This window comes from Geotrypetes seraphini, chromosome 2, assembly GCF_902459505.1.
Source record: "Geotrypetes seraphini chromosome 2, aGeoSer1.1, whole genome shotgun sequence".
NCBI lineage: Eukaryota > Metazoa > Chordata > Amphibia > Gymnophiona > Dermophiidae > Geotrypetes > Geotrypetes seraphini.
In genome coordinates, this window is record NC_047085.1 from 200260719 (window position 1) to 200288042 (window position 27324).

At 46.0% G+C, this 27324-nt stretch overlaps 1 protein-coding gene across 1 annotated transcript in view; it reads left to right on the forward strand.

Annotated features, from left to right (window-relative positions):
• Positions 1-27324, forward strand: part of PAK1IP1 (PAK1 interacting protein 1) — a 78072-nt gene that overhangs the window by 26372 nt on the left and 24376 nt on the right. The window contains 2 exon segments of the mRNA XM_033932814.1: positions 17444-17541; positions 17967-18066. Of these exon segments, the coding sequence (XP_033788705.1) occupies positions 17444-17541; positions 17967-18066 (198 nt within the window).

Here is a 27324-nt window from a genome sequence, read left to right on the forward strand (position 1 = left end):
ACATGACATCATTTCACAGTTACAACTCATTGACCCGTGGAGACTTCACCACCCTGATGCTGACCGATATACTTTTTTCTCGACCCCCCACTCCACCTACTCTCGCATTGACTATTTCCTTACTAGCTCCTCTCTTGTTGACCATCTCTCCTCCTCCACCATTGGAGATATTGCCATCTCAGACCACGCTGCCATCTCCTTGACTTGCGATCACTTTACTCTCTCGCCCAAATCCAGACAATGGAGATTCAATTCTTCTCTACTTACGGAACCTGATTTCGTCTCCTCCGTCTCTGACGCCATACATGAATTCTTTGCCACTAATCTACCTGCTCAAACCTCTTGGACTAATACATGGGATACTTTTAAGGCCTATATCCGGGGAGTCATCATCCAATATTCCTCTCGTCTCCATTCTGTCAGAAAAAGAACGAATCAAGGGACCTAGAGCAACGTATTCACGTTGCAGAAGCCAAACATGCATCTGACATATCTAATATTCCTATTCTAACGGACCTTCGTAAACTTCGTTTCGAATACAATTCTTTACTTAGTACTGCTGCAGCCAGATCAGTGTTCGTTCAAGCATCTACATACCATGCGGAAAATAATAAGACCGGCCACTTGCTAGCGAATCTCTTAAAAAAATCTTCCAACCAAACTTCTATCCCTTCGATCAAAGACTCCTCCGGTGCTCTTCTCACTGGGACCTCTGCGGTATCATCTCAATTCCTCTCCTTCTACCAGTCATTATATTCATCTGACTCCTCTTACTCGTCCTCCTTGGCAGATTCCTTCCTAACCATGCCTCATCCGACGGTTTCTTCATCTGACTTACCTCTTCTTCACAAGGCATTCACAGCACAGGAGCTCTTGGAAGCAATTACTTCTCTAGCTCCCAAGAAATCCCCGGGACCAGATGGACTGACCACGGAATTCTATAAAGCTTTCCTACAGACATTATTACCTCACATGCTAGCCTTCTTTCATCATCTTTGTGCCCATGGTACTGCTACCGGCTCTTTTACCGAAGCTACACTGATTGTTTTCCCTAAACCGGGGAAAGACCCTCAGGACGTTAAAAACTACCGCCCTATTTCCCTCATTAACGTTGATGCCAAGATTTTCGCTAAAATCCTGGCCTCTCGAATGCAATCTGTTCTTTCCTATTTGATTAGCCCTGACCAATCTGGATTCCTTCATGACCACTACTCATCGAATAATACTCACCTATTTTCCCACATTCTTCATCATACTGACACCAACCCCGATAGGCTCCTTATTATGGCATTAGATGCTGAAAAGGCCTTCGACCGTGTTGAATGGCCCTTCCTCTTTCACATGCTCTCTTGGTTCGGCTTTCCCGAATCATTCATTCGAATGGTCAGAACCCTCTACTCCCACCCCCTAACCAAAATCATGATTAATGGACATTTAACTTCATCTTTTTCCCCTTCGCGGGGTACCCGACAGGGATGTCCTCTTTCTCCTCTTCTCTTTAATCTTGCACTTGAACCTCTTCTTTTAGCCATTCGGAAAGACTCTTCTATTCAGGGATTCCAACACGACTCTTTCTCTGCTAAACTTTCTGCTTATGCAGATGATATTCTACTTTATGTCACCCCGGAATCTTTATCCTCGGTTCTGTCCCAAATTCGCCACTACTCAGCTATCTCTGGCTATAAGCTAAATATTTCTAAGTCTGAAATTATGCCATTAAATTGTATAGATGTGCAGATGGAGGTCACTGGACAAGGATTTCTTTGGTCCCCCCCAAAAAATAAAATATCTCGGAATCTTCTTTGGTCCCTCTCTGGATTCCACTTACAATTTAACACACCGAACATCTTATCTCTACCATTACTACATGTACGCGCAAATGGTCTCCGCTCAACCTCACTTGGTTTGGCCGTCTCTCTACCATTAGGATGATGATCGTCCCTAAACTAAACTATGTTCTCAGCATGCTTCCCATACTCCTTCCTCACAATGTTTACGCCCGTATGGAGAAACTCCTTGTGGATTTTCTTTGGCAGGGAAAACAACCCAGAATTGCGCTTAAAAAATTGAAATCCCCTCGTAACTGTGGGGGTGTTAATTTTCCTTGCTTCAGAAGCTACCACATGGCCTTCTTAATGTCGCAGGGCTCTCTTTGGCAGGAATCTAATCCGACGTCCGTCAATCCCAACTGGCTACAACTCGAATTCATCTTGACGGATCCTTTTTCTCTTAAACATGTCTCTTGTATGCCTCTAACTTCTTATATAAAAGCTAATCCCATCCTTCTGAGTACATGGTCGGCGATTTGCTACGTTGATTCTATTTCCCCTCATAAATGGGCAGAATCTTCGTCAGCTCCGGTCTGGAACAATCCTCGGATCACAATTAATAGGAAGATGGTGGCGTGGAAGAGATGGCAACAGCAGGGAATTTGGTATATTCATCATCTTCTCCAGAATGACCAATGGCTCTCTTTTTCCGATCTCATGGTCAAATACCACATCCCTCAATCTCAATACTTCCTCTGGATTCAGCTTCATCATAGCCTCAAATCTGCCTTTCCGTCTCCCACCTCTCTTGCTGAACCTCCTGACTTACCTAATCTTTTTCTTACCTACTCCACTATGAAAAGGTCAGACATCTAAGTGGTATAAGTATATCCAATCTCACACCACTACACCTCCCCATGATACCATAGCCAAATGGGATGCCTCATTGCATACATCATTCACCGAACAATCGTGGCTAATCATGTGGCCTAAATTACTGAAGTCACTTCGATCAGCCTCACACGTACAAACAGCTATATTCCTGTACCATAGGGCTTTTTGGACTCCTACGAAATCAACCAAAATAAACCGGTCATACGATGGTTGTTGCTGGACCTGTAAATCATCTGATGGCTCCTTACTTCATATGCTCTACTCCTGTACATATGTCTCATCTTTCTGGTCGAATGTATGGTCTACAATTGCCCGTATCTTGCAAATTACCGATGCGTTTTCCTTTGACTTATTGTTTAATGGCTCTTCGATACTCTCTTCCCCTTTATCCATTACTCATGAACGGTTGTTAATTATACTTTTATTCACTGCTCTCTCCACTATTCTCCACAATTGGAAAGATTCCACTAAATTACATGTCAATCAATGGTGGAACTCAATTTGTCTCCTCGTGAAATATGAATGTCATTTTGCTGAACACAATAATTCCATGTCCTCTTATGCAAAAATTTGGTCCCCCTTGCTTGAATATTGTAAATCAGACCCTTGACTATGCACTCATTAGTATAATTTGTATCTTGCCTCACCCTTAGTCTTTTCATTTCAGGCACCTCTCTGGTTTTTTACCATGTTTCATTTAATATTGTTTATGTCAATTTCTTTATTTTATGCTTGGATCATTTAAACTGGTTACTCTGGTACATAGTTAGAACTTGCACCTATTATGTCTTATTTCCTTTTCCTGAATTAATGTCTTCTCAACTTCTATTTTATTTCTGATGCATTCAATCATTTATGACCATTATTCCACTGTGGATGCACTTCACATTTGTTAATGACATTGTTATAATGTGCTCCTTGTTGGAGCACACATATTGTTGGCTTTGTATTTCATCTTTTATAAAATCAATAAAACTTTTTGAACTAAAAAAAAAAAAAAAGAGTAATGTTAGGAAATTCTTTACGGAGAGCGTAGTTGATGCCTGCAATGCGCTCCTGAGGGAGGTGGCGGAGAGAAAAATGGTGCCAAGAGTTCAAAAAAACATGGGATGAACACAGAGGATCTCTAATCAGAAAATAATGGTATATATTGAAGAACTAAGGCCAGTACTGCTGCAGACTTGCACGGTCTGTGTCACGTACATGGCCATTCATTTGAGGATGGTTTAGATGAGCTGAAGTGAGCGTTGACGGAGACTCCAGTAGATGCACAGTACCAGGCAGAGCTCTAGTTTTCTGGCCCAGAAATATCTAAGAAAAAAACCAATTTAAATTAAAGCATTAAATTATAGAGAGTGTATGTTTGGGTAGACTGGATGGGCCATTAGGATCTTTATCTGCCATCATTTACTATGTTATGTTACTATGTTTAATTTTAAAAGAAGTCACTATGCAGTACGGACTCAATTCTATCAATGGCACCCAAATTTGGGCACCAATAAAAATTAGCATTAAGCACTATTTCATAAACAGCGCTCCGAGTTGGGCGCCATTTACAGAATAGCATTTGGCACAAGGATTTACATCAAGTACAGTGTTCTCCCCAGAAATTTTTTCCAGCCGGGTGGCATGAAAAAGTAGCCGGGTGGGGCGGGATGGGGAAATTTGGTGGTGGGGAAAATTAACCCCCTCTTTTACTAAGGTGCGCTAGCATTTTTAGCGCGCGCAAACCCCTGCGCTACGTGGGAAAACTAGCGTCAACTCAATGCTAGCGTTAGCGCGCATGGCAATTCCTCCTCGCGCTAAGCGCACACTAAAACCACTATCGGAACTTAGTAAAAGGAGCCCTAAATGTATACTATTTTTATTAGTTAATTATTATTATTATTTTCCAATGCTCAATATGACTTCCTTTTTTAAGGTTTGACACTTGTGCCAGAATATTTTTACTAAATTTAAAAAGTATTTGCCCTCTTTCAAATGGTATAGAGGTCTAAAAAAGGGAAAGGCATTAATGAAGTCATTAGGTTCAATCTAGCCATTTATTTCTGCATGAATTTAAACAACTAAAAAAAAAAAAGATAAATATAGCTCATCCAGTCATACAAGAAATTACTCTACAGCAGGGGTGCCCACACTTTTTGGGCTTGCGAGCTACTTTAAAATGACCAAGTCAAAATGATCTACCAACAATAAAATAAAAATAAAAAACACAAAGAACACTGTGTGCAGAGAAAATGTTAATTATCATTTATATTCCACGGTTTTCAAAGAGGTCAAGGCAGACGATTCTATGCAATGTCACCTCAGGAACAACTATACAAAATTAGACAAATATACCCCCTCCCTTTTACTAAATTGTAATATTGGTTTTTAGAGCAGGGAGATGCACTGAATGCCCTGCGCTAGCTCTCGATGCTCATAGGCTCCCTGCGCTAAAAACCACTATTGCAGTTTAGTAAAAGGGGGCCATAGTGCAAAATATAGACAGCAGATATAAATTCTTAAAACAGACACATTTTGATCACTAAACTGAAAATAAAATCATTTTTCCTACCTTTTTGTCTGGTGATTTCATGAGTCTCTGTTTGCACTTCCTTCTTCTGACTATAAATCCAATATTTTTTTCTTTCTGCCCCTCCCCTTTTCTTTCTGTCTCTCTTTCTTTCTCTCACCCCCTGCCCCCCAAGCCATCGCGCCAATTTCTCCACTTCCCCGATTCTTTCCCTACCCCCTAAGCCACCATGCCGATTTCTCCCTGCTTCCACGAGCCAGACCAGGAATGTACAAGCACTGGACTCACAAGACTTCACCTCTGATGTCAATTCTTACGTCGGAGAGGAAGTTCCAGGCCAGCCAGGCAGCGATTGGCTGGCCCAGAACTTCCTCTCTGATGTCAGAATTGACATCAGAGGTGAAGTCTTATGAGTCCGGCGCTTGTACGCGCCTGGCCTGGCTCAGGGAGGCAGGAAGAAAAAGATTGCCAAGGCAACGCGATCGACTCACATTGCCTTTGTGATCTACTGGTCGATCGCGCTCGACCATTTGGGCACCCTGCTATTATGGTATGTATCCTGTCCTGACCTGAGGAAAGGGGTTTAGTCCCCAAAAAACTGCCTTATTTCCATTTCCTATTTATAAACTTTAATCAATAGATACAATACTACTTGATTCTATGTAAAGCAACAAAAAATTTTTTCTACCTTTTGTCATTTCTGCTTTAATCATCTGTCTTCACTCTTCTTTCTAGGCAGCATCTGTCCGCTCTGTCTTCCATGCAGCATCAGCCCCTTCCATCCACTGTCACGCCCTCTCCCCATTCCATATTGCATCTTCCCTCTTTTTATGCTCCTTCAATAAACTGTCTATCCTGTGCCCCTTCTCTTCTCCTTTGTACATGATTGATTTCAGCTCTGCCACCTCTCCATTTTTCTCTCTCTGTCAACACCCCCGTCCCCTATGCTCTGGCAACTCTCTCTTCTCCTTTCTTTCCTTCGCAGTCTGGTATTTTCCCTTCCCTGATTCTCTGGCATCTCACTTCTTTCCTTTTCTTCCATCTCTCCCTCCCCCTCCATGCTCTGACATCTTCTCCTTCCTTTCCCCCTTCCTTTTCCCTTGGTTTGGCATACTTTCCTCCTTCCCTCCAATCCCTGGCATCTCGTTTCATTCCCTCCCTCATCTTCTTTCTCCCTCCAGTTGGGTGCAGCAAGTCTCTCCCCCCTCTGCTCCCTTTCCTCCTTCTGTCACCCAAGGCCTGGCATCATGAACTTCTTCAGGCAGCAGCATTCACAATTCGCTGCTGTTGCCAGCTTCGGGCCTTCTTCTCTGTCGGGTCCTGCCTTCATAGAAACAGAAGTAGGCAGGACCCGGCAGAGAGGAAGGCCTGAAGCTGGCAACAGCAGTGAATTGTAAATGCTGTTGCTAGCCGAAGAAGTTCATGATGCCAGGCTGAGTACCCGGGGCAGACTGCTACTCTCCCCCCCACGACCCTCCTATCTCTTCCTCCGTCCCATCACGAGACTCTAAACAGCACTGCTCTACTCTAAGCAGGCTGCTTCAGGGCTTTCTCCTGCCGTGATTCCCTCTGGCATGTCACTGATGAGGGAAGGAGGGAGAGATAGGAGGGTCAGATCGGGTTGGGGGGGGTGCCCGGGATGATGATGAGGCTGCTGCTGCTGCTGCCAGCGAATCCAGCAAGGGTGAGGCCCCAAAGCACAGCACTGGTGCGACCCCCCCCCCCCTGACCATTTCAGGCCCTAGGCCTGTGCCTACTGGACCTATCCTTTAATCCGGCCCTGCTTCCCCTCCCCCCCATATGCCCTGACATCTCTCTCTTCCATTCCATGGTATGGTATCTCCTTTCCCTCCCTCCCATGGTCTTTGCATCTCTTTCCTCCTTTTCCTGATCTTCCTTCTCCCTCCTTCCCTCTCTCTCCCCAATTGGTGCAGCAGCATTTCTCTTCCCCTCCCCCCATTGGGTACAGCAGTATCATCAGCATTTCTCTTTCCTCCCCCCAATTTGGTACAGCAGAAGCAGCATTTCTCTTCACCCTCCCCCCCTAATTGTGTGCAGCAGCATGACTCTTCCCCCTCCCCCTATTGGGTACAGGCAGCAGCAGCATCAGCATTTCTCTTAAACCCCCCCCCCCCCACAATTGGGTACAGCAGAATCACCAGCATTTCTCTTCCCCCCCCCCCTCTACTTGGGTACAGCAGCATTTCTCCTCCCATTCACCCCCCCCCCCCCCGTCTCACACACCCGGCAGATTCGCTACAGACAAAGGCAAGTTGCAAGTTTCCCTTCGTCGCTGACCTATCTCCCAAAGGTCAGCGACAGAGGAAAGCTTACAACTTGTTGCTCTTGCTTACTTCGGGCCTTTCTCGTTGCCGGGTCCTGCCTTCGCGGAAACAGAAAGTAGGCAGGACCCGGCAGCGAGAAAGGACTGAAGTAAGTAAGCAAGAGCAAGTAAGCCTTCCCTCCGTGGCAGGACTATCTCCCGCATGCTCCGGGGCTCTAATGGTCCGTGCCGGCTTCTCTTCCCTACCCCCCCCCCCCCCCCGGGACGTAACTTCCGGTTTTGGAGGGAAGCCGGGTTCGAGTCGCTTGCTGGGTTTTGTTATTTTAAAGTCCGGCGGAATCTTTCGGCGGCTCTTCAGGCTGCGCGTTAAGCAGTGGTGGCAGCAGGAATCGCAGATGACAGCTGGGCGGTAATCTAAGTTTGCATGGGCGGAGCGCCCGGCTGAAAAGCCCTGGGGAGAACACTGAAGTAAAACTTAGTGTAAACTCTCCTTTATTCTGTACGTGTAGATCTCTGAGCCTAAAAGACGTTCATGCAAAGTTTAATTAATGCAAGTTCTAAACGTAGATGTCACTTTTACTCCTTTGGGGCTATCACTTACAATCTTTACATTCTAAGGGGCGTAGCCATATATTAAATACCCTCACCTGATTGCTGGTGGGTCGACTGGACACCTCATTGGATTTTGGTCTTTGTTATCCCTCAGTTTGGGGTTCCTGGGGGGGGGGGGTTATATTCTTGGAGGGGAGGTTGAGGGGCCCTGGGGTTATAAGTGTTTCATGCCCTGGGATAATGATTTTCTTTGTGGAGGGAGGGGTTTTTTACATTTATATTATTTTTTTAGGAAGTGTGACCTTCCACGTTTATTTGTGGTGTTTTGTGGGTATCATGTTGGGAAGGAATCGTGAGGAGGTTTGTTGGGGGGAGATGGGGAGGAAGGGGTGCATATTGATAACTGCTGTAGTTCCTTTGTTGATTTTCGCGGAGTTCCGTTTTGATTTTGGTATTTGTTTCTATATCTTGTTGTACCTCTGCTATGTGAAAAATTCTAATAAAAAATGTTTGAACATAATTAATGCAAATTCTAGTGCAATGGTGTCTAGTGGTCCTTAACGTTAGGGTCATGCATCTGAACCTGCAAGTTGCTTGCTTTTCTCACTTTTGTTTGGTCTGGGCTCATAGCAGCACATTCCGTTGGGTTCTAGAGGTATTCAAGAAGGCTGCAAGATCATATTCTATACCTCCCTTCCAGACCTCTTTGTAGATTTACTGGCCAGCTGGCCGGAGAGGCTATTGGATCTTCTTGCCATACATCCGTTTCCAGATGAAGAATCGGGCTCAGGCAGATACTTCATCATGCCAAAGAAAGGCTCCGATGACTGGAGGCCAGTTTTGGACCTCAAGTCAGTCAATGTTGCACTAAAAGTGCCACACTTCTGCATGGAGACCATTCGGATAGTCATTGCGGCATTGGTGCCGGGGGAAATTTCTTGCCTCCCTCAATTTTGATAGAGACCTATCTCCGCATTCTCATTTTCCAGCCCACAGGAGATGATTTTCATGTGTTGGAGCAGCATTTCCAATTCTCGATGCTCCACTTTGGCCTAGCGACGGTGCCTCGCACCTTTACCAATAAGAACATAAGAATTGCCGCTGCTGGGTCAGACCAGTGGTCCATCTTGCCCAGCAGTCCACTCTTACGGCAGCCCTTAGGTCAAAGACCAGTGCCTTGAGACTAGCCTTACCTGCGTACGTTCTGGTTCAGTAGGAACTTGTCTAACTTTGTCTTGAATCCCTGGAGGGTGTTTTTCCCTATAACAGCCTCCGGAATAGCGTTCCAGTTTTTTACCACTTTCTGGGTGAAGATCTTCCTTACACTTGTACAGAATCTATCCCCTTTTAACTTTAGAGTGCCCTCTCGTTCTCTCTACCTTGGAGAGGGTGAACAGTGCACCTCCGCAAGGTAGGGATCCAAGGGCACCCCTTTTTGGATGACTGTCTAATCAGAACCTCATCCAAGGAGGAAGGCAAACTTGCAGTTATCCCAGGACAAGCAGGCAGGTATTCTCACTAATGGGTGATGTCATCCGACAGAGCCCCGATACGGACATCTTGCAAGCATGTCTTGCTTGAAGAAACTCAGAAGTTTCGAGATGCCCGCACCGCGCATGCGCCAGTGCCTTCCCGCCCAATGTACCGAGCGTGTCTCCTCAGTTCTTTTCTTTCCGCGGAGCTGAGAAGTTTCTCTTCATTCTGCGCTGACTGAATTTCAGTTTTTTTGCCTTCTTTAACAATTCAGGGTGACAGTCCGGTCCCGGTTCCTGGGGGCGGTCCGCCCCCTCCCCCTCCTCCTCGTCGTTCGATCTCCCTGCTCGACGAGGAGGATCGGCGGAGGGCGGCGGAATCCTCCAAGCGGGCTTCCCTTCCTGATATGCCGCCTTTAGAACCCATCACGCCTCCACGACACCAGGGTACTAGGTCGGTCCCTGATAATCGGAGTCCTGGCATACTGCATCGCAGGAAGAGTTCTTCCGCACTCCATACTAGACTTGGATGGCGCTGCGTGAGTCCGCATCTTTGCCACCTCTGAGATCCACGGCATCTAGTCCTATCCATTCCTTTGAGGCTTCGAGGGATCGATCGATGCATAGGAGATCTCGTTCCCCGTCCCGTCACCGGGAGGGGCATCGATCTCGGCACTCTAATCGACACTCCTCACGTCATTCGGAGGTGTCTCCGCAAAAGAAGATGCAGCGTTTGGGATACTCCTCGTCGGATTTATCCCCGCCTGAGGGTCCAGAGTATGAGGAACCATCTACCTCTTATTCTCCATGCCGCTCCCAGCTCTCCCTGGAACCGGAGGCTTCCACTTCTTCTAGTCCGTCTCGCCGGCCGGCTTTGGCGGACCAATTATCTTTTTCATCCTTTCTTCGACAGATGGCGGATGACTTGGATGTAACTTTGGACACTGGGTCTCGATATTCCAAAGAGTATCTAGATACCATGCATTTGCCTCATCCTCTGGCAGAGACGCTTCGGCTTCCCCTGCATAAACTGCTGGACCAGACTTTCATGCGTTGTTTTGAAACACCGTATTCCATACCTGCAGTTCCCAGTAAGCTGGATGCTCGATACCGCATCGTTCACCACAAGGGGTTTGAGGGAGCTCAACTTTCTCATCAGTCTCTTCTGGTCGAGTCCTCTCTCAAGCGTTCTCATCCCTCCCAAGTCTACGCTTCCGTGCCTCCGGGCAGGAGGGAAGAACGATGGACAAGTTTGGTAGACGTATCTATCAGAACTCGATGATGGCAACTCGAGTGCTCAATTACAATTTTTTCTTCTCTTCATATTTGGATTTCTTCTTGCCGGTTCATCCCTTTCATTGATGCTCAGGCTCGTTTCGAGTTTGAAGAGGTGGTGGCGACCCTGTCCCAGTTACGCCTGCAACTGATGCAATCCTCCTACGATGCCTTCGAGCTCTCGGCACGTGCAGCGGCCTGTTCGGTCGCCATGCGTCGGCCTGGCATGGCTTCGTACCATTGATATGGATCCGAACCTCCAAGACAGACTTGCAAATGTGCCTTGTGCGGGAGCGGATCTGTTCGATGAGTCTATCGAGACTGTTTACTAAAAAGCTTTCGGACTATGAGAAGTCCTTCCAGTCTATTTTGCGGCCTAAGCCGAAGGCTCAGCAGTCTCGTCCATCTAGACCGCCTCTGATTTACCATCGGCGTTATCAACCGAGGCAGACTCCTCCTGCGAGACAGCCTGCGAAGAGACAGCCTCCCCAGAAGGACTCAACAGAAGCCTCAGATGCCGGTTGCACCCAAGGCTACTCAGCCTTTTTGACTCTCTTCCAGGGAGCATAACCGACCTCGTTCGTCTTCCCCAGTTTTTCCCATAGGGGGTCGTCTCCATCATTTTTATCATCGCTGGGAGACAATCAACCATGGACCTTTGGGTCCTTACCATCGTAAGAGAGGGATACTCTCTTCATTTCCAACGGGTCCCCCCGGACCACCCTCCAAGAGAGTATCCTTCCAACTTAACGCAGACCGCTCTTCTCCTCCAGGAGGCTCAGGCTTTGCTTCGGCTTCGGGCCGTCGAGCCGGTCCCCGGTAGATCAGCAAAACCGAGGGTTTTACTCCCGGTACTTCCTGGTCCCGAAGAAGACGGGCGATCTGCGGCCCATTTTGGACCTTCGAGTCCTCAACAAGTTTTGGTCAAGGAGCGGTTCCGTATGCTGACCCTTGCCTCTCTCTATCCCCTCCTCGAGCAGAACGATTGGTTATGCTCTCTGGACCTCAAGGAGGCCTACACCACATCCCGATTCATCCGGCCTCGCCGCAAGTTCCTCAGATTTCGGGTGGGACATCTACATCTGCAGTATCGAGTGCTTCCATCGGCCTCTCTTCGTCGCCCAGAGTCTTTACGAAGTGGTCTGGTGGTGGTGGCCGCTGCACTCCGGAACATGGGTCTCCAGGTGTTTCCATACCTCGACGACTGGCTCATCAAGGCACCGTCGGCTCCAGAGGTCATTTCGGCGACCTTGACTACCATTTGTTTCCTGCAGAACTTGGGCTTCGAGATCAACTTTCCCAAGTCACATCTTCAGCCCACCCAGTCTCTCCCCTTTATCGGGGCTGTCCTGGATACCATCCAACTTCGAGCATTCCTTCCTCCTCAACGCATGGATGCTCTCCTTCTACTATGCCAGTCAGTGTCTTCTCGCCAATCCATCTCAGCGAGACTCATGATGGTCCTCTTGGGCCACATGGCATCTACAGTTCATGTGACACCTTTTGCCAGACTTCATCTCAGAATCCCTCAATGGACCCTGGCATCTCAGTGGACTCAGGTGTCCGACCCATTGTCCCGTCACATTGTAGTCACTCCTGCTCTACGGCAGTCTCTTCTCTGGTGGATGACCTCTTCGAGTCTATCCAGAGGTTTGCTGTTTCACTCTCCTCCCCACCAGAAAGTTCTCACGACCGATTCATCGAACTATGCATGGGGGGCTCATCTGGATGGTCTTCGCACTCAGGGGTTCTGGACCAGTGCGGAACGTCTTCATCAAATCAATCTTCTGGAGCTCAGAGCCATCTTCAATGCTCTCCAAGCTTTTCAGCATCTGCTTCACGACATGGTGGTCCTTATTCGCACAGACAATCAGGTCGCCATGTATTATGTCAACAAACAAGGGGGCACGGGCTCGGCCCCTCTGTGCCAGGAAGCTCTTCGAGTCTGGGATTGGGCGGTCCGCCACAACATCTTCCTCAGAGCTGTCTACATTCAGGGGAAGGACAACGTCTTGGCAGACAAATTGAGTCGTCTTCTCCAGCCTCAACGAATGGACGCTCCACTCCGACCCCCCTTCATCAGATCTTTGCTCAGTGGGAATGCCTCAGATAGACCTCTTTGCAGCCCCCCACAACTTCAAACTGCCTCAGTTTTGCTCCAGGATCTACACTCCCCATCGCCTCGAGGCAGATTGCCTTTCTACTGGATTGGGGGAATCGCTTCCTATACGCGTTTCCTCCATTTCCTCCCATTCAAAAGACTCTAGTCAAGTTGAGATCAGACCATGCCACCATGATTCTGATTGCTCCTCGGTGGCCCAGACAACCTTGGTACTCCCTTCTACTTCAACTCAGCAGCAGGGAGCCAGTACTTCTTCCAGTGTTTCCTTCATTACTCACTCAACATCAAGGTTCACTACTTCATCCCAACCTGCAGTCTCTCCACCTGACAGCTTGGTTCCTTTCAACATAACTCCTCACCAGTTTTCTCAAGCAGTGAGGGAGGTCTTGGAGGCTTCCAGGAAGCCTGCTACTCGACAATGCTATTCCCAAAAATGGACTAGATTCTCTTCCTGGTGTATTTCCAATGCCAAGGAACCTCAGCGAGCTTCCCTTTCTTCTGTATTGGACTATCTTCTACACCTGTCTCAGTCTGGTCTCAAATCTACCTCCATACGAGTCCACCTGAGTGCTATTGCGGCTTTCCATCAGCCTCTACAGGGGAAACCTTTGTCTGCTCATCCTGTGGTTTCCAGATTTATGAAAGGTCTTTTTCATGTCAACCCTCCTATCAAACCTCCTCCTGTGGTTTGGGATCTCAATGTTGTCCTGTCTCATCTCATGAAGCCTCCGTTTGAACCTCTCAACAAGGCTCCACTTAAGTATCTCACCTGGAAGGTGGTTTTTCTGGTGGCCCTCACGTCTGCTCGCCGGGTCAGTGAGCTTCAGGCCCTAGTGGCGGATCCACCGTTCACTGTATTCCATCATGACAAGGTGGTTCTTCGTACTCATCCAAAATTCCTGCCTAAAGTGGTCTCTGAATTTCACATCAACCAATCCATCGTGCTTCCAGTATTCTTTCCAAAGCCTCATTCTCATCCTGGGGAATCTGCTTTGCACACTCTGGACTGTAAACGTGCTTTAGCTTTCTACTTGGATCGCACAAAGCCACACAGAACTGCTCCTCAACTTTTCGTCTCCTTTGATCCAAACAAGTTGGGACGCCCCGTATCGAAGCGCACCATCTCTAACTGGATGGCGGCTTGTATCTCTTCCTGCTATGCCCAGGCTGGATTATCCCTTCCCTGTAAGGTCACAGCCCATAAGGTCAGAGCAATGGCAGCCTCTGTAGCCTTCCTCAGATCGACACCGATTGAGGAGATATGTAAGGCTGCCACTTGGTCCTCGGTTCATACATTCACCTCTCATTATTGTCTGGATACTTTCTCCAGACGGGATGGACAGTTTGGCCAAACAGTGTTACAAAATTTGTTCTCTTAAGTTGCCAACTCTCCCACCATCCCATTGGGGTTAGCTTGGAGGTCACCCACTAGTGAGAATACCTGCCTGCTTGTCCTGGGATAAAGCAATGTTACTTACCGTAACAGTTGTTATCCAGGGACAGCAGGCAGCTATTCTCACGTCCCACCCACCTCCCCTGGGTTGGCTTCTCAGGCTAGCTACCTGAACTGAGGAGACACGCCCGGTACATCGGGTGGGAAGGCACTGGCGCATGCGCGGTGCGGGCATCTCGAAACTTCTGAGTTTCTTCAAGCAAGACATGCTTGCAAGATGTCCGAATCGGGGCTCTGTCGGATGACATCACCCACTAGTGAGAATAGCTGCCTGCTGTCCCTGGATAACAACTGTTACGGTAAGTAACTTTGCTTTTCAAGAGTGGTGCAACTCCTCCAGGACTTCGGATAAATCATCAATTTCAAGAAGAGTTAGCTGGTAATTATGTTCAAATCAGTCTTTGGCTGGATTTTTTTTTTTTTTTTTTTTTAATTCCAGAGCCACACAGACTGAAGCTCCAAAATCAGATTTCATACCTGCTGCGGAGTCAGACTCCTATGGTGTGGCATTATCTACAGGTCCTGGAGTTGATAGTGGCAGCCATAAAGGTGGTCCCTTGGGCAAAAGCGCCCATGAGATTGCTCCATGATTCTCAGATGGGCTTGCTTCAGCAACTGCTCCCATGGTTACCAGCAGCGAGGAGCAGCCTACAGTGGTGGCTGCAGATGGATACCCTCTCCAGAGGCGTTCCCTTTCACATCTCCACTTGGGAGATTCTAATGACCAAAGTCAGCTTTGCAATGATTCAGGGTTGTTGGACACTGGTTCAGCAGCCAGAACTCGGAGCCATTCGACTAGTGCTTCAAGTACTGGACAAGTCTTTGAAAGACAAGGTAGGCAATCTTCTCAGACAATGAAACAGTGCTGCCTATGTCAACAGACAGGGAGATACCAGAAGCACCTAGAAGCTCAACTTCTCTTTTGGCAGGCAAAGTTTGTTTGCAGGCACTCTCAGCCGCGCATATAGTGGGAGTGGAAAATGTGCAGAACAACTTTATCAGTTGACACTCTTGATCAGGGGGAATGGTCACTGTCCACCAGGAGTTCAACTCCATAGTTCAATGGTGGGGGTGTCCACAGATGGATCTGATGGCCTTGGCAGTAAACACAAAGGTGGCTTGCTTTTACAGCCGAAGAACTGTAGCTGGAAAAAGGGATCTTGTTCATGTTTCCTCTCATCATTTTCAGGAAATATTCTTACACAATTGCTACTGATTGCCCTCAATCGTCTGAGAGCACCACTGACACCTCCCACAATTAGTGTGGTTGCCTTCGAATGGTTGACTCATCTTTTTCCAAAACTTCTGATGGACCAACTGTTATCCTAATGTTGTCCTCTATATAAAAGCATACATTGGTAAAGATGAAAATCCTTCATATAATATTCACCAGTTATCTTTTATCAAAGAGATCAATTTATTAGTTGCCAAAGAATAAGGCAAAATATATACTAATATTTCTTCATCACGTTGTTTTGAAGATTCTTGTAGCAGTAATGATCTCTAGGCAAATCGTGCCTGTAAATGGGTTTGTTTAATAGATTTTTGATTAATAGATTTTATCTGGTAGCCCTTATTCAAAAATTGTTTCTCCAAATCTTTCGCTATATTTAAAAAATTCTGTAGAGATGAACATACTTTACCCACCATTAAAAACTGACTTATCGGGAGACTAAATTTTAATTTGTAGGGATGGAAGCTAGAGATGTGTAACGTATTGAGAGCTACAGGTTTATGATAGTGCAAAGTATATGATTCAGAACCCGCTTCACCTATCTGAATATCCAGAAAATCAATCTTTTTTGGGCTATACAGTGGTACCTTGGTTTGCGAGCATAATTCATTCCAGAAGCATGCTCGTAATCCAAAGCGCTCATATATCAAAGCAAATTTCCCCATAGGAAATAATAATAATAATAACTTTATTTTTCTATACCGCCATAGTCAGGTGACTTCTAGGCGGTTCACACTGTAAGAAGGCTGGACATTCAGCGAATAACAAGGTCACAATACAATAAGTCAACAAACAATACAAGACAAAACAATACAATACAATGAGTGTATACAACACAGTACAGTATAATGGATACTCGGACGATTCGTTCCACATCCCAAAAACTTTAATAGAAAATACAGTACTGTACATACTTTTATTGCAAGATCTCACTCGTTTTGAACAGTCACTACACTGTGGGTGAATTGGGCATGATGCTTTTATTACGTTCAGCCATGCTGAACATGAGATATGTGTATGTTGTGTGCGCTTGAACTGCGGGTGCATGTATTACATTCAGATGCAGTCAGTGATGCGACACGCATATATTGTGCGTATTTGACACGACGCACGTATATGTGCGCGTACTGCAAGACAACACTCATTTATCGAGTTGAAATTTAAGAAAATGTTTTGCTTGTCTTGCAAAACACTTGTAAACCACATTACACGCTGTCCAAGGTTTGACTGTAAATGGCTGCAAATTGTAGAAGGGGATCGATGTCATTCAACCAGGTTATAAATTGTTGCAATTCTGATTCAGTTTCCTTCCACACAAAAAAAATACATCGTCTAAGAATCTTTTCCATAAGGGTATTTTCTGAAAATGATAAGAGGTATATACATAATTATTTTCAATGACCAACTGCATAAGAAAATCTGTAGTAATTTGCTGACACATAAAGCTTAGAGCAATGAAAGTTTGAGCCCGGAATGGTGTTACTGAGGTTCTGTAGTTTGAAACGTATATACTTGAGACTATTAAATGGAGCTAATATATAGAATTCCGCAAACATCTGAAAACCTGGCTTTTCTCAAAAAATGTAAGTCTCCCTTCAACTTAGGAATCAAGGAAACTCTTATATCTTGGCATCCAAAGTCCTGTAAATTTTCTTCACACTTCTACTTCTAACCCTCTGTTGTAGTTCCTTCCTATTTCTCCTACTGTAAACCGCGTCGAGCTCTACGAATGTGGAGATGATGCGGTATACAAACCTAAGGATTAGATTAGACCAACATTTATATGTATTCTTGTCTAAAATTACTTAGCTCTTTATAAAATTTCCCCCTTTATGACTGAATCTTCTTTTTTTTTCCCCCCACTTCTTCCCAGGACACTTTGCTTGCTGTGGCTGGAGATGAAGAAGTTGTGAGGTTGTATGACTGTGCCTCGCAGAAATGTCTGAATGAGTTCAGAGCTCATGACAATAGGTATGCTATAGAATTGACTTGGGGGAATCTGTCTGTAATAGCTTATCTGAGGAGAGAATTAGTCTGCCCTGTGTCTTATGTCTTGGTCCAATTGCTTGAGACTTGAGAGCATTAGCTAGGGTGATTTTAGTGCTACCACAGTATGGGAGGGGGAGTGCAGAGACTTAAAGCTCTCTTTTAAAAAAAATCAGAGATCAGTAGTGTAATGCTGAGGAATTTAGAGGAGGGTAAAAGTGCAGAAAGTTACCAGCAACTACACAAAATGGTCTGAAGTACCTGATTGGGCCTTTAGTGTAGGAGCAAGACTTACATATGGTTTATTCTAATACAAGTTCTAGCAGAGCTTGCATAATTCAATTTAACAGAGCTTCTCTTTATTTTGTTCATTCGCTTTTACTTGTCATACCTGCTCTTCTTGGGTTAAGAGTAAAAAGCATCTGCAGTTTTGGATTAGAAGATTTCCATGTTGTCCTGTCAGCATCCAGTGATGGATATATCAAAGTGTGGCGGCTTGATCCAAACAAAGTAAGTGCTGCTTTTTTCCCCTATTTGAAATATTCCATTTAGGTGGGGCCACATTGACCACAATGTTAACTTTTGATTTAGACTGCTAAGATGAAATTGTTCTGTAGGTTAAAATGAGCAGTTCTCTAGCTAGATTTGTATTGATTCACCTTATCAGCTGATCTTTTCAAAATGTGCCCAACCCTCCCACATTATTTTGGTGTCTCACGTCCCATTTTTGTGCAACCTCTGGCTGGTGAATATGCCTAGGCGATTGCCTAGAGCAGGGATGTCAAAGTCCCTCCTCGAGGGTCGCAATCCAGTCAGGTTTTTCAGGATTTCCCCAATGAATATGCATGAGATCTATTAACATACAATGAAAGCAGATCTCATGCATATTCATTGGGGAAATCCTCAAAACCCGACTGGATTGCAGCCCTCAAGAAGGGACGTTGACACCCCTGGTGTACTAGCAGTCCTTAACTAAACAAAAGGCAAAAAATGTGAGGGACCATTGAGAGTGTCTAGAGTTGGCAAATGTAAAATGATCCACCGTGTAATCTGCTGTGAGACCGTGTAGCATCTTATAACAAAATAATCAGAATTTGAATGTTATTCTAGATCAGGGGTGGGCAACTCCCGGTCCTCAAGGGCCGGAATCCAGTTGGGTTTTCAGGATTTCCCCAATGAATATGCATGAGATCTATTAGCATACAATGAAAGCAGTGCATGCAAATAGATCTCATGCATATTCATTGAGGAAATCCTGAAAACCCGACTGGATTGCGGCCCTCGAGGAAGGACTTTTGACACCTCTGGCTTAGGGCATGCCCTGTAGAGTAGACACTGGGTACATAAATGAATTTATCGATTATGGAACCAAAGCTGGGGCTTGATATATCCAGTATGCCAAATAACAGTTCATAAATCCACAGAATTTTACTAAAGTGTTTCAAAGTTATTTAAAGGCAGTGATGGAAAAGGCAACAAATTACATAGCAAACAGTCTTAGCTGTAGCAAAAGTATTTACAGTCTCTCTCCAAAACTTGACTCCTATCTATCAGCAGTGCTGTACTCCTTTAACTTCTATATTCTACCACCGAGGGTGGCAGGGTCAAACACGGTTCTTCTCATTACCACTTCCAGGTGCAGCTAGGATTATCAGTTCACTCTGTTAGGATTAATGGTTTACTTTAAAGTTAGTTATCACTTGAATTTTCAGGCAGCAGTTGGGAGACTCAAGAACTTTGAGCTTATAGGGTGTCTCCTTTATCGGTAACCTTTAGGGTTCCTGTCGTGGCGATAATGAATGATGTTATCCTTCAGCCTCCAGATGATTCTGACCCACAAAGAATTTGCCTTGTGGCCAATTGATAACAATTCACAATAGTAGCTCAGCTTCCCCTTCTCTTATCTGTAATTAGAAGGAATGCAGAAGAGCTACCACTCTCATGTACTAGGTACAGGTTAGCAACTTTCTATTAGTATTGCATGTGACACAGTAAGAAGCTCAATATTTCTGAGACCTACATTGATAAGGTTTGACTAGGGCAAAGGCCAGGAGGTATAAAACCTAACACACCACTCCTATGTGGAGTCTTGGTTGTATAGATAACGAGTACAGGAAGATTTTGTTGAAATAAGATCCTACCACTAATTATATTGGACACTCCTTTTGTTCTACTAGTTTCCTTCAACTTCCAGGCTTCTCTTGAAGCACTCAGGATTGCACCTACTACATTCCAGTCTGCCTGACTAAAGCTGGTGTCACCCAGAGGGTTTATCTTATTGGTGTTTTATAGCAGAAGCACTGAGAATTCAGGCAAACTCTACTCTCTGCTGAATTGCTCAGGCTGCATCACAGTCCATCCCAAATATATCCACACAAGTGAACTCTGAGATTGGCTTGAGAACTAGTCCTACTTAACCCTAGCTTCTGATAATTACTGCAGGGCCAAGGTGTTGGGGATGGGGATGAGGATGTACAGATGTCAATAAAGTGAGCTACTCTTCTGGCGCTGTCTGGATAGTAACATTTATTTATGGGTTTCACCAGCGGTTTTCTACTTTGGCACTGCAAAGATAGAATATGATTTTCTTTGTCAACAAGCAAAACTGAATCAGCCACATAGAAACAGAGAAAAATGAAGGCAAATAAAGACCATATGGCCTATTTCAGGGATGGGCAATTCCAGTCCTCGAGAGCCGGAGCCAGGTCAGGTTTTCAGGATATCCACAATAAATATGCATGAGATAGATTTGCATCTCAAGGAGGCAGTTCATACAAATCCATCTCATACATATTCATTGTGGATATCCTGAAAACCTGACCTGGCTCTGGCTCTCGAGGACCGGAATTGCCTACCCCTATGTAGTCTGCCCGACATTGTCATCTACTATCCCTTCTTCTCCCTTAGAGATCCAGTGTTTGTGTCCTAAGCTGTCTTGAGTTCAGATACATTATTCCTCTTCCCTGGGAGGTTGTTCAAACATTACCAACCCTTTCCATGAAAAAGTATTTTCTAAATCTATCCCCTTTCACCTTCATCCTATGCCTCCTCATTCTAGAGCTTTCTCTCTGTTGAAAGAGACTTGCCTCGTATGCATTTATGCCACATAGGTATTTTACCAATTCAACAGTGTATATTAAGCTTGACTGCAATATCCTGTGCTTAGTACCATCAAATGCAATACAGCTTTACGCTCTCATCACATCAAAAGTATCTCTCGGATCCTCAGACTACCACTTGAGTAATATAACGTCATGTGGTATCGTTCCTCATCAATCCGGATACTATCTTCTTGGTATTTATAATTTTTTCTTTACTTTTATCTTCTCTGTGCATTCTTATTTTTTCATAAATATTATTTTAAAGTAAATATCAATGTGAAATCTTTTACTTAGCTTTTTATTCAATCGTCCCCTCACGACGCATTTCCTTATTCTTCCTCAGGGTCGGGGAGATACTAAAAATAAACCAAATAATGCTTCTATTATTTTCTTCATACAGTAAACACAAAAAAAAACTTTCAAAAGTGACATGTACAACTCTCTTGCCATATACTTGTGTTACAATAACTCTGTAAGATTGTCGTTGCCAGGATTGTACATAATACTCTAAACAAGTTCTCACTAGAGTTTTATACAGGAGCATCAATATCTCTTTTACCCTCTGGCCATTCCTCTTCCTATGCACCCAAGCATCCTTCTAGCTTTCGCCGTCATCTTTTCAACCTGTTTGGCCACCTCAAAATCATCACATACTATCACACTCAAGTTCCGCTGCTCTCTTGTGCACAAAAGTTCTCCACTCCCTAAACTACTCAGGTTTTTGCAGCCCAAATGCATAACCTTGTATTTCTTAAAATTAAATCTTAGCTGCCAAATTTTGGACCTCAGACTTTGCTAGGTCCTTCCTCATGTTAATCCATACCATCGGGTGTCTACTGTGTTGCAGATTTTGGTATCATCCGCAAAGAGCCAAATCAATTCTTCGGCAATATTGCTTACAAAATATTTAAAAAGAACAGGCCCAAGAACCAAAACTTAAGGCACACTACTGGTAACATCCCTTTCCTCACCTGTTGCCTACCACCCAACCAGTTCTTCCTCCGCCCGACGCCGTGCAAGCAGGAGGACTCTGCTCTCTCTTAGAGCCCCTGCCCCTCCAGCCACCGGGGATCGCCGACGCAGCCCGACTTTTGAGTCGGATTTTTTTTCTTCAGCCCTTGAGGGCCACCGAAAGCCTCTCCCCCCAGCGACTTCCTAGGTAGAGGAAGGAGGAAGTTTCTGCCATCTTGTTCCTCCTTCCTCCACCCGACGCCACTCGTGCAGGAGTGGGCGGACCTGCCCTTCACTAGAAACTCTGCCCCCACAGTCCACCCAAGAGCTGCCAAAGCCCCTGCAACTTGGGCTCCTCTCTGCCTCTCCTCACCGCCCTCCCCCCTCCTCGGCCTATCAAGGTCCACTGAGGGCCCCCAGACTCTCAGCTCCCCTTACCCAACCCGGACTCTGCCCATTGTCAAAGTTTACCACTGTTTATACCCCTGTTTCTGCACCATATTTTACTACTGTATTCGCTCATGTTTTGATGCTAAACTTTTTCTGCTTTTTTTTGCTCAGTTCTGCTCCAAACTGTACCCTCTGCCAAAGGTTTTTTACCAGTCTCTCACTTTTTCAGTTGCCCCAGTTCCCCTAGTACATCCTGGGCTACACACATACCTTAACCGTGCAATCCCCCTGTTACCCATTTACTGCCCCAAGCCTCTCCGCTCCAGGCACCACATGGAAAACACTTAGCCGCTAATTGTCCTCACTGATACAGCCCCCCTTTAGTCTTAAAAAAAAAAAAAAAAAAAGCCTCTCCTCCCTTCTCTCGGTCCCGTACGTAGTCAGCTTAATTTAAGTTCCCCTGCTCCTTCCTCAACCAACTCTACTCCCCCTTGCTGCAGACTCTCACACACCAACCACCCTACCATGAATCCATCCTTCTGGATCCTTCTCCTCCTACTCTGCTCACCTCTCTATCCTTCCCTCTGCCTGAAACCTCCCTCCCCCAACCTACTTGACCCCGCCAACACCAATACCATCTGCCCCGGACTCAGAATCCCCACACTGATATGCACCGGAAACTCCCCTCCCAAGAAAAACCCCCGAAAAGTCAACCAAGATTCTCTAAAGCCCCTGCCCCCTGCCAATCTTCGCAACACTGTCCCGGACTCTCTCACCCCAGTCCCGACACTTTACTGCAATGCCAGATCCGCATGCAATAAGACCCAAATCTTGAAAGACCTTCTAGACGAGCTCGACCCTGGATTCCTGTGCATCACAGAATCATGGATCGCCAAAGACGACCTATTCACACAAAATGAACTCCTCCCCCATGGCTACCAAGGCCTCTTCTCCCCCAGACCCAACCGAAAAGGAGGTGGTCTGGCACTCCTCTACAAATCTTTCTTCGACGTCCAGCTCCTTGAGACGGGCACCCATGCTTCTCTAGAATATTTGCTTGCCTCAGTCACTGACGAACTCCGCACCCACCCATTGGGTATCCTAATACTATACCGACCACCCACCCCTTGGACCAAATCTTCCAATCTCGTCTATGAGACCATAACAAATGCCTTCCTTAAATTCCAAAGACTTCTGATCGTTGGTGACATCAATCTCCACCTCGACGACACAAATAACAATGATACATCTGAATTCAACAACTTCCTTACCTCTCTAGGTTTTCCCTCACCCACCCCATCCCCAACCCACGAAAAAGGGCATACCCTAGACTTCACCACCTTCATTGATCTTACCGCCTTCAAAACCTCAACCGACGACACTCGCTGGGAACAAGTCCCCTGGTCAGATCACTTCTTAGGGACTACCTGTCTCCCCGTCTTCATGTCACATCTTGACTCCCCACCCCACTCCTCTCATTCCATAACCTACCGCAAAAAAAACCTCGAGCAACCTATTCTGGTCCAAACTCCTCAACAAACTCTCCTCCAACCCTAGACCTACAGACCCCGAATCACATTGGCACAACTGGACCGCCCTCTCCGAGTCCACCTACCACTCCCTTGCTCCATTAACCACCAAAACCATCTACTACCCCCGAAAGGCCCCCTGGTACCTACCTCTTCACAGAGAATTGAAACAGAAATGTCGTGCTTTGGAGCGCAAATGGAAAAAATCTAAATCCCCCTCTGATAGACAGACCTGGAGGGCTAATATTAAATTTTACAATTCAACACTAAAAAAAGCCAGGAAAAACTTCTTTGGAGACAAGATCTCTAGATCCAACAATCAGATCAGTGTGCTGTTCAACATCTGGCGCTCCCTAACTACAAAAAAAGACCCACCTTCGCTTCCACCATCCCTATCAGCCGATGCCCTTGCAAATTTCTTTAATGAAAAGGTTACCACTCTAAGATGCTCCTTCCCTCCCACAGTCTCCTACAATTCCCTGACCCCTATTGATCTCAACCCTACCTCACCTGTATCCACCCCCATTCCTGCCGACAGATCCTGGACCGCCTTCAAGCTTGTCTCTGAACCGCAAGTCTCCAAACTCTGCCTCAAACTAAAAACTTGCAAGTGCATTTTGGATCCTTTCCCCTCCTATCTATTCGAGAATATCCCTACACAGGCCATCGCTTCCCTCACCGACCTCATAAACTCTGCCCTAACATCGGGCCTTTTCTCCCCCGACATGGGACACATTTCATTGTCCCCTCTACTGAAAAAGGCCGACCTTGATCCCACCATTCCATCTAACTACCGTCCTATAGCAAATATCCCTCTCCTAACCAAGTTATTAGAATCCATCATATCCACCCAACTCTCATCTTACCTAGAACGATTCTCTATCCTCCTACCCCACCAATTCGGCTTCAGACCCAACTTCAGCACCGAATCCCTTTTGTCCTCACTAATCTCTAAGGTGCAACAACTCCATTCTCGCAACAAATTCGCTGTTCTTCTTCAATTCAACCTCTCCGCAGCCTTCGATGTCGTTCACCACGACATCCTAATCTTCCAACTCTCCGAAATAGGCATAAGCTCCACAGTCCTTGACTGGTTCTCGAAATTCCTACGCTTCCGCTCCTACACCGTTAACACAAACGGTTCCTCATCCTCCGCCTGGAAGCCGAAATGTGGAGTCCCGCAAGGCTCACCCCTCTCTCCTATTCTTTTCAACATCTACATGTCCTCTCTGAATCTCCTTCATCTATCCCCCCTAGAAACTCTCTACTCCTATGCTGACGACATCCTCATCCTCCTTGAAACCGACGCGAACCTCTCGAACCTCGCTGAGAACATCTCCACATGTATTACGAACCTCCAATCCTGGGCCCAATCTGTTCAAATGAAACTGAATGAGTCCAAAACCAAACTACTTTGGCTCGGCCCAATTTCAGATCATTTACCCACCTCCATCCCTCTACCTTCCGGCCCCACTCTTCAGCTTGAGTTTTCAAGCAAAGTCCTAGGCATCATCTTAGACTCCTCTCTCTCCTTCAACGATCACTTCAACTCCCTGGTAAAAAAATGCTTCTTTAGCCTCCATATGTTAAGAAAAGTAAGATCTTGCTTTCATCATTCTCATTTCGCCATCCTCGTCCAATCCACCATCCTCTCTAGACTAGACTACTGCAACTCCATCTATATAAGCCTAACTAAGAAAAACCTCCATAGACTTCAGCTAATTCAGAACGCCGCTGCCAAGCTTATTTTCGCAAAAGGCAAGTTCGATCACGTTTCCCCACTCCTCTCCAAGCTTCACTGGCTCCCAGTATACTCCAGAGTCCTCTATAAATGTGCCTGCCTAGCCTTCAAGATTCTACATGGTGTCCTTCCTCCCGTTATCCCACTCTTCTGGAATTCCTCAAACCCGCTCTCTTCTAGACCCTCCCAAAAACTGAAACTATCTTTCCCATCTATAAAAGGTATATCCCGCGCAGGAAAACTTGGAACATCCCTCCCCTTTAGAACCACGGAACTCTGGAACAACCTCTCATCCCCGCTCAGAAATTCTAGCTCCTTCCAATCCTTCCGTAAACACTTGAAAACTTGGCTCTTCTCAAAAATCTAATCTCCTCCCGTTCTCTAGTACCCTGCCCCTCTCTATCTTCTCAGTCCCTCTCCTATATCCCTTCTTTGTAATTTCCTTTCCTCCTAACCTCTGTAAACCGTGCCGAGCTCTGCACATGCGGAGATGGTGCGGTATACGTGGAAGACATGTGGTCGACTTTGAAAGCAACCATACAAGAAGCAACAAACCGCTATGTAAAATCAGTAAGTAAACGGCGAAGGAACAATAAGCCACAGTGGTTTACTGCGGAGATCTCAAACCTGATCAAGGAGAAGAAAAAAGCATTCATCTCTTACAAACAATCAGGGAAGCAGGACTCTAGAGCAGACTACCTGGCCAAATCAAAAGCCGTCAAAACAGCAGTCAGGGAGGCTAAATTCCTCATGGAGGAGTCTCTAGCAAAGAACATCCAGAAGGGAGATAAATCCTTCTTCAGGTATATCAGTGATAGAAGAAAAAACTCAGGCGGGATTGTACGTCTTAGGAAACCAGACGGAGACTATGTGGAAAAGGATTCGGAAAAAGCCCAACTATTAAATGAATACTTCTGCTTAGTCTTCACCCGAGAAGCGCCAGGGCTCGGCCCTCAGCTACAGACAAGGGTTGGCTCAGTTGACCCATTTAGTAACTTTGAGTTTACGCCCAGCAGTGTCTACGGTGAGCTGTCAAAGCTCAAGGTTAACAAAGCAATGGGGCCGGACAACCTGCACCCCAGGATGCTTAGGGAGCTGAGTGATGTCTTGGCGGAGCCACTGTCCGCGCTCTTCAACCTCTCCCTTAGTACAGGCAGCGTCCCGTTGGACTGGAGGACGGCTAACGTCATTCCACTCCACAAGAAAGGCTCAAAGATGGAGACAGCAAACTACAGACCAGTGAGTCTAACATCGATAGTGAGCAAACTAATGGAAACTCTAATCAAACACCAATTAGATAAGATCCTGGATGAGGAGAATCTACGGGATCCCCGACAACATGGATTTACTAAGGGGAGATCCTGTCAATCCAACCTGATCAGCTTCTTTGACTGGGTAACGGGGAAGCTGGATATTGGGGAGTCCCTGGACATCGTGTACCTGGACTTTAGCAAAGCATTCGATAGCGTACCACACCGCAGGTTACTGAGCAAGATGAGTTCTATAGGATTAGGTAACACATTGACGAAATGGGTTGGGAGCTGGCTTGGAGGTAGGCTCCAAAGGGTGGTAGTGAACGGCACCCCCTCCGAAATGACGGAGGTGATTAGTGGAGTACCACAGGGCTCAGTCTTGGGCCCAATCCTATTCAACATCTTTATAAGAGACTTGGCAGAAGGGCTTCGAGGTAAAATAACATTATTCGCCGATGACGCCAAACTTAGTAATGTAGTGGGCAAATGCACAACAGACGAAGATTCAGTGCCCGACAACATGATGCACGACCTACTCCTACTGGAGCGATGGTCTAGGACATGGCAACTCAACTTCAATGCCAAAAAATGCAAAGTTATGCACCTGGGCAGCCAGAATCCATGCAAGTCTTATACCCTTAATGGCGAGATCCTAGCAAAAACGGTAGCAGAACGAGACTTGGGGGTAATCGTCAGTGAGGACATGAAGTCTGCCAATCAAGTGGAGCAGGCTTCGTCCAAGGCAAGACAAATCATGGGCTGCATACGAAGGGGTTTCGTCAGTCGTAAGGCGGAAGTCATTA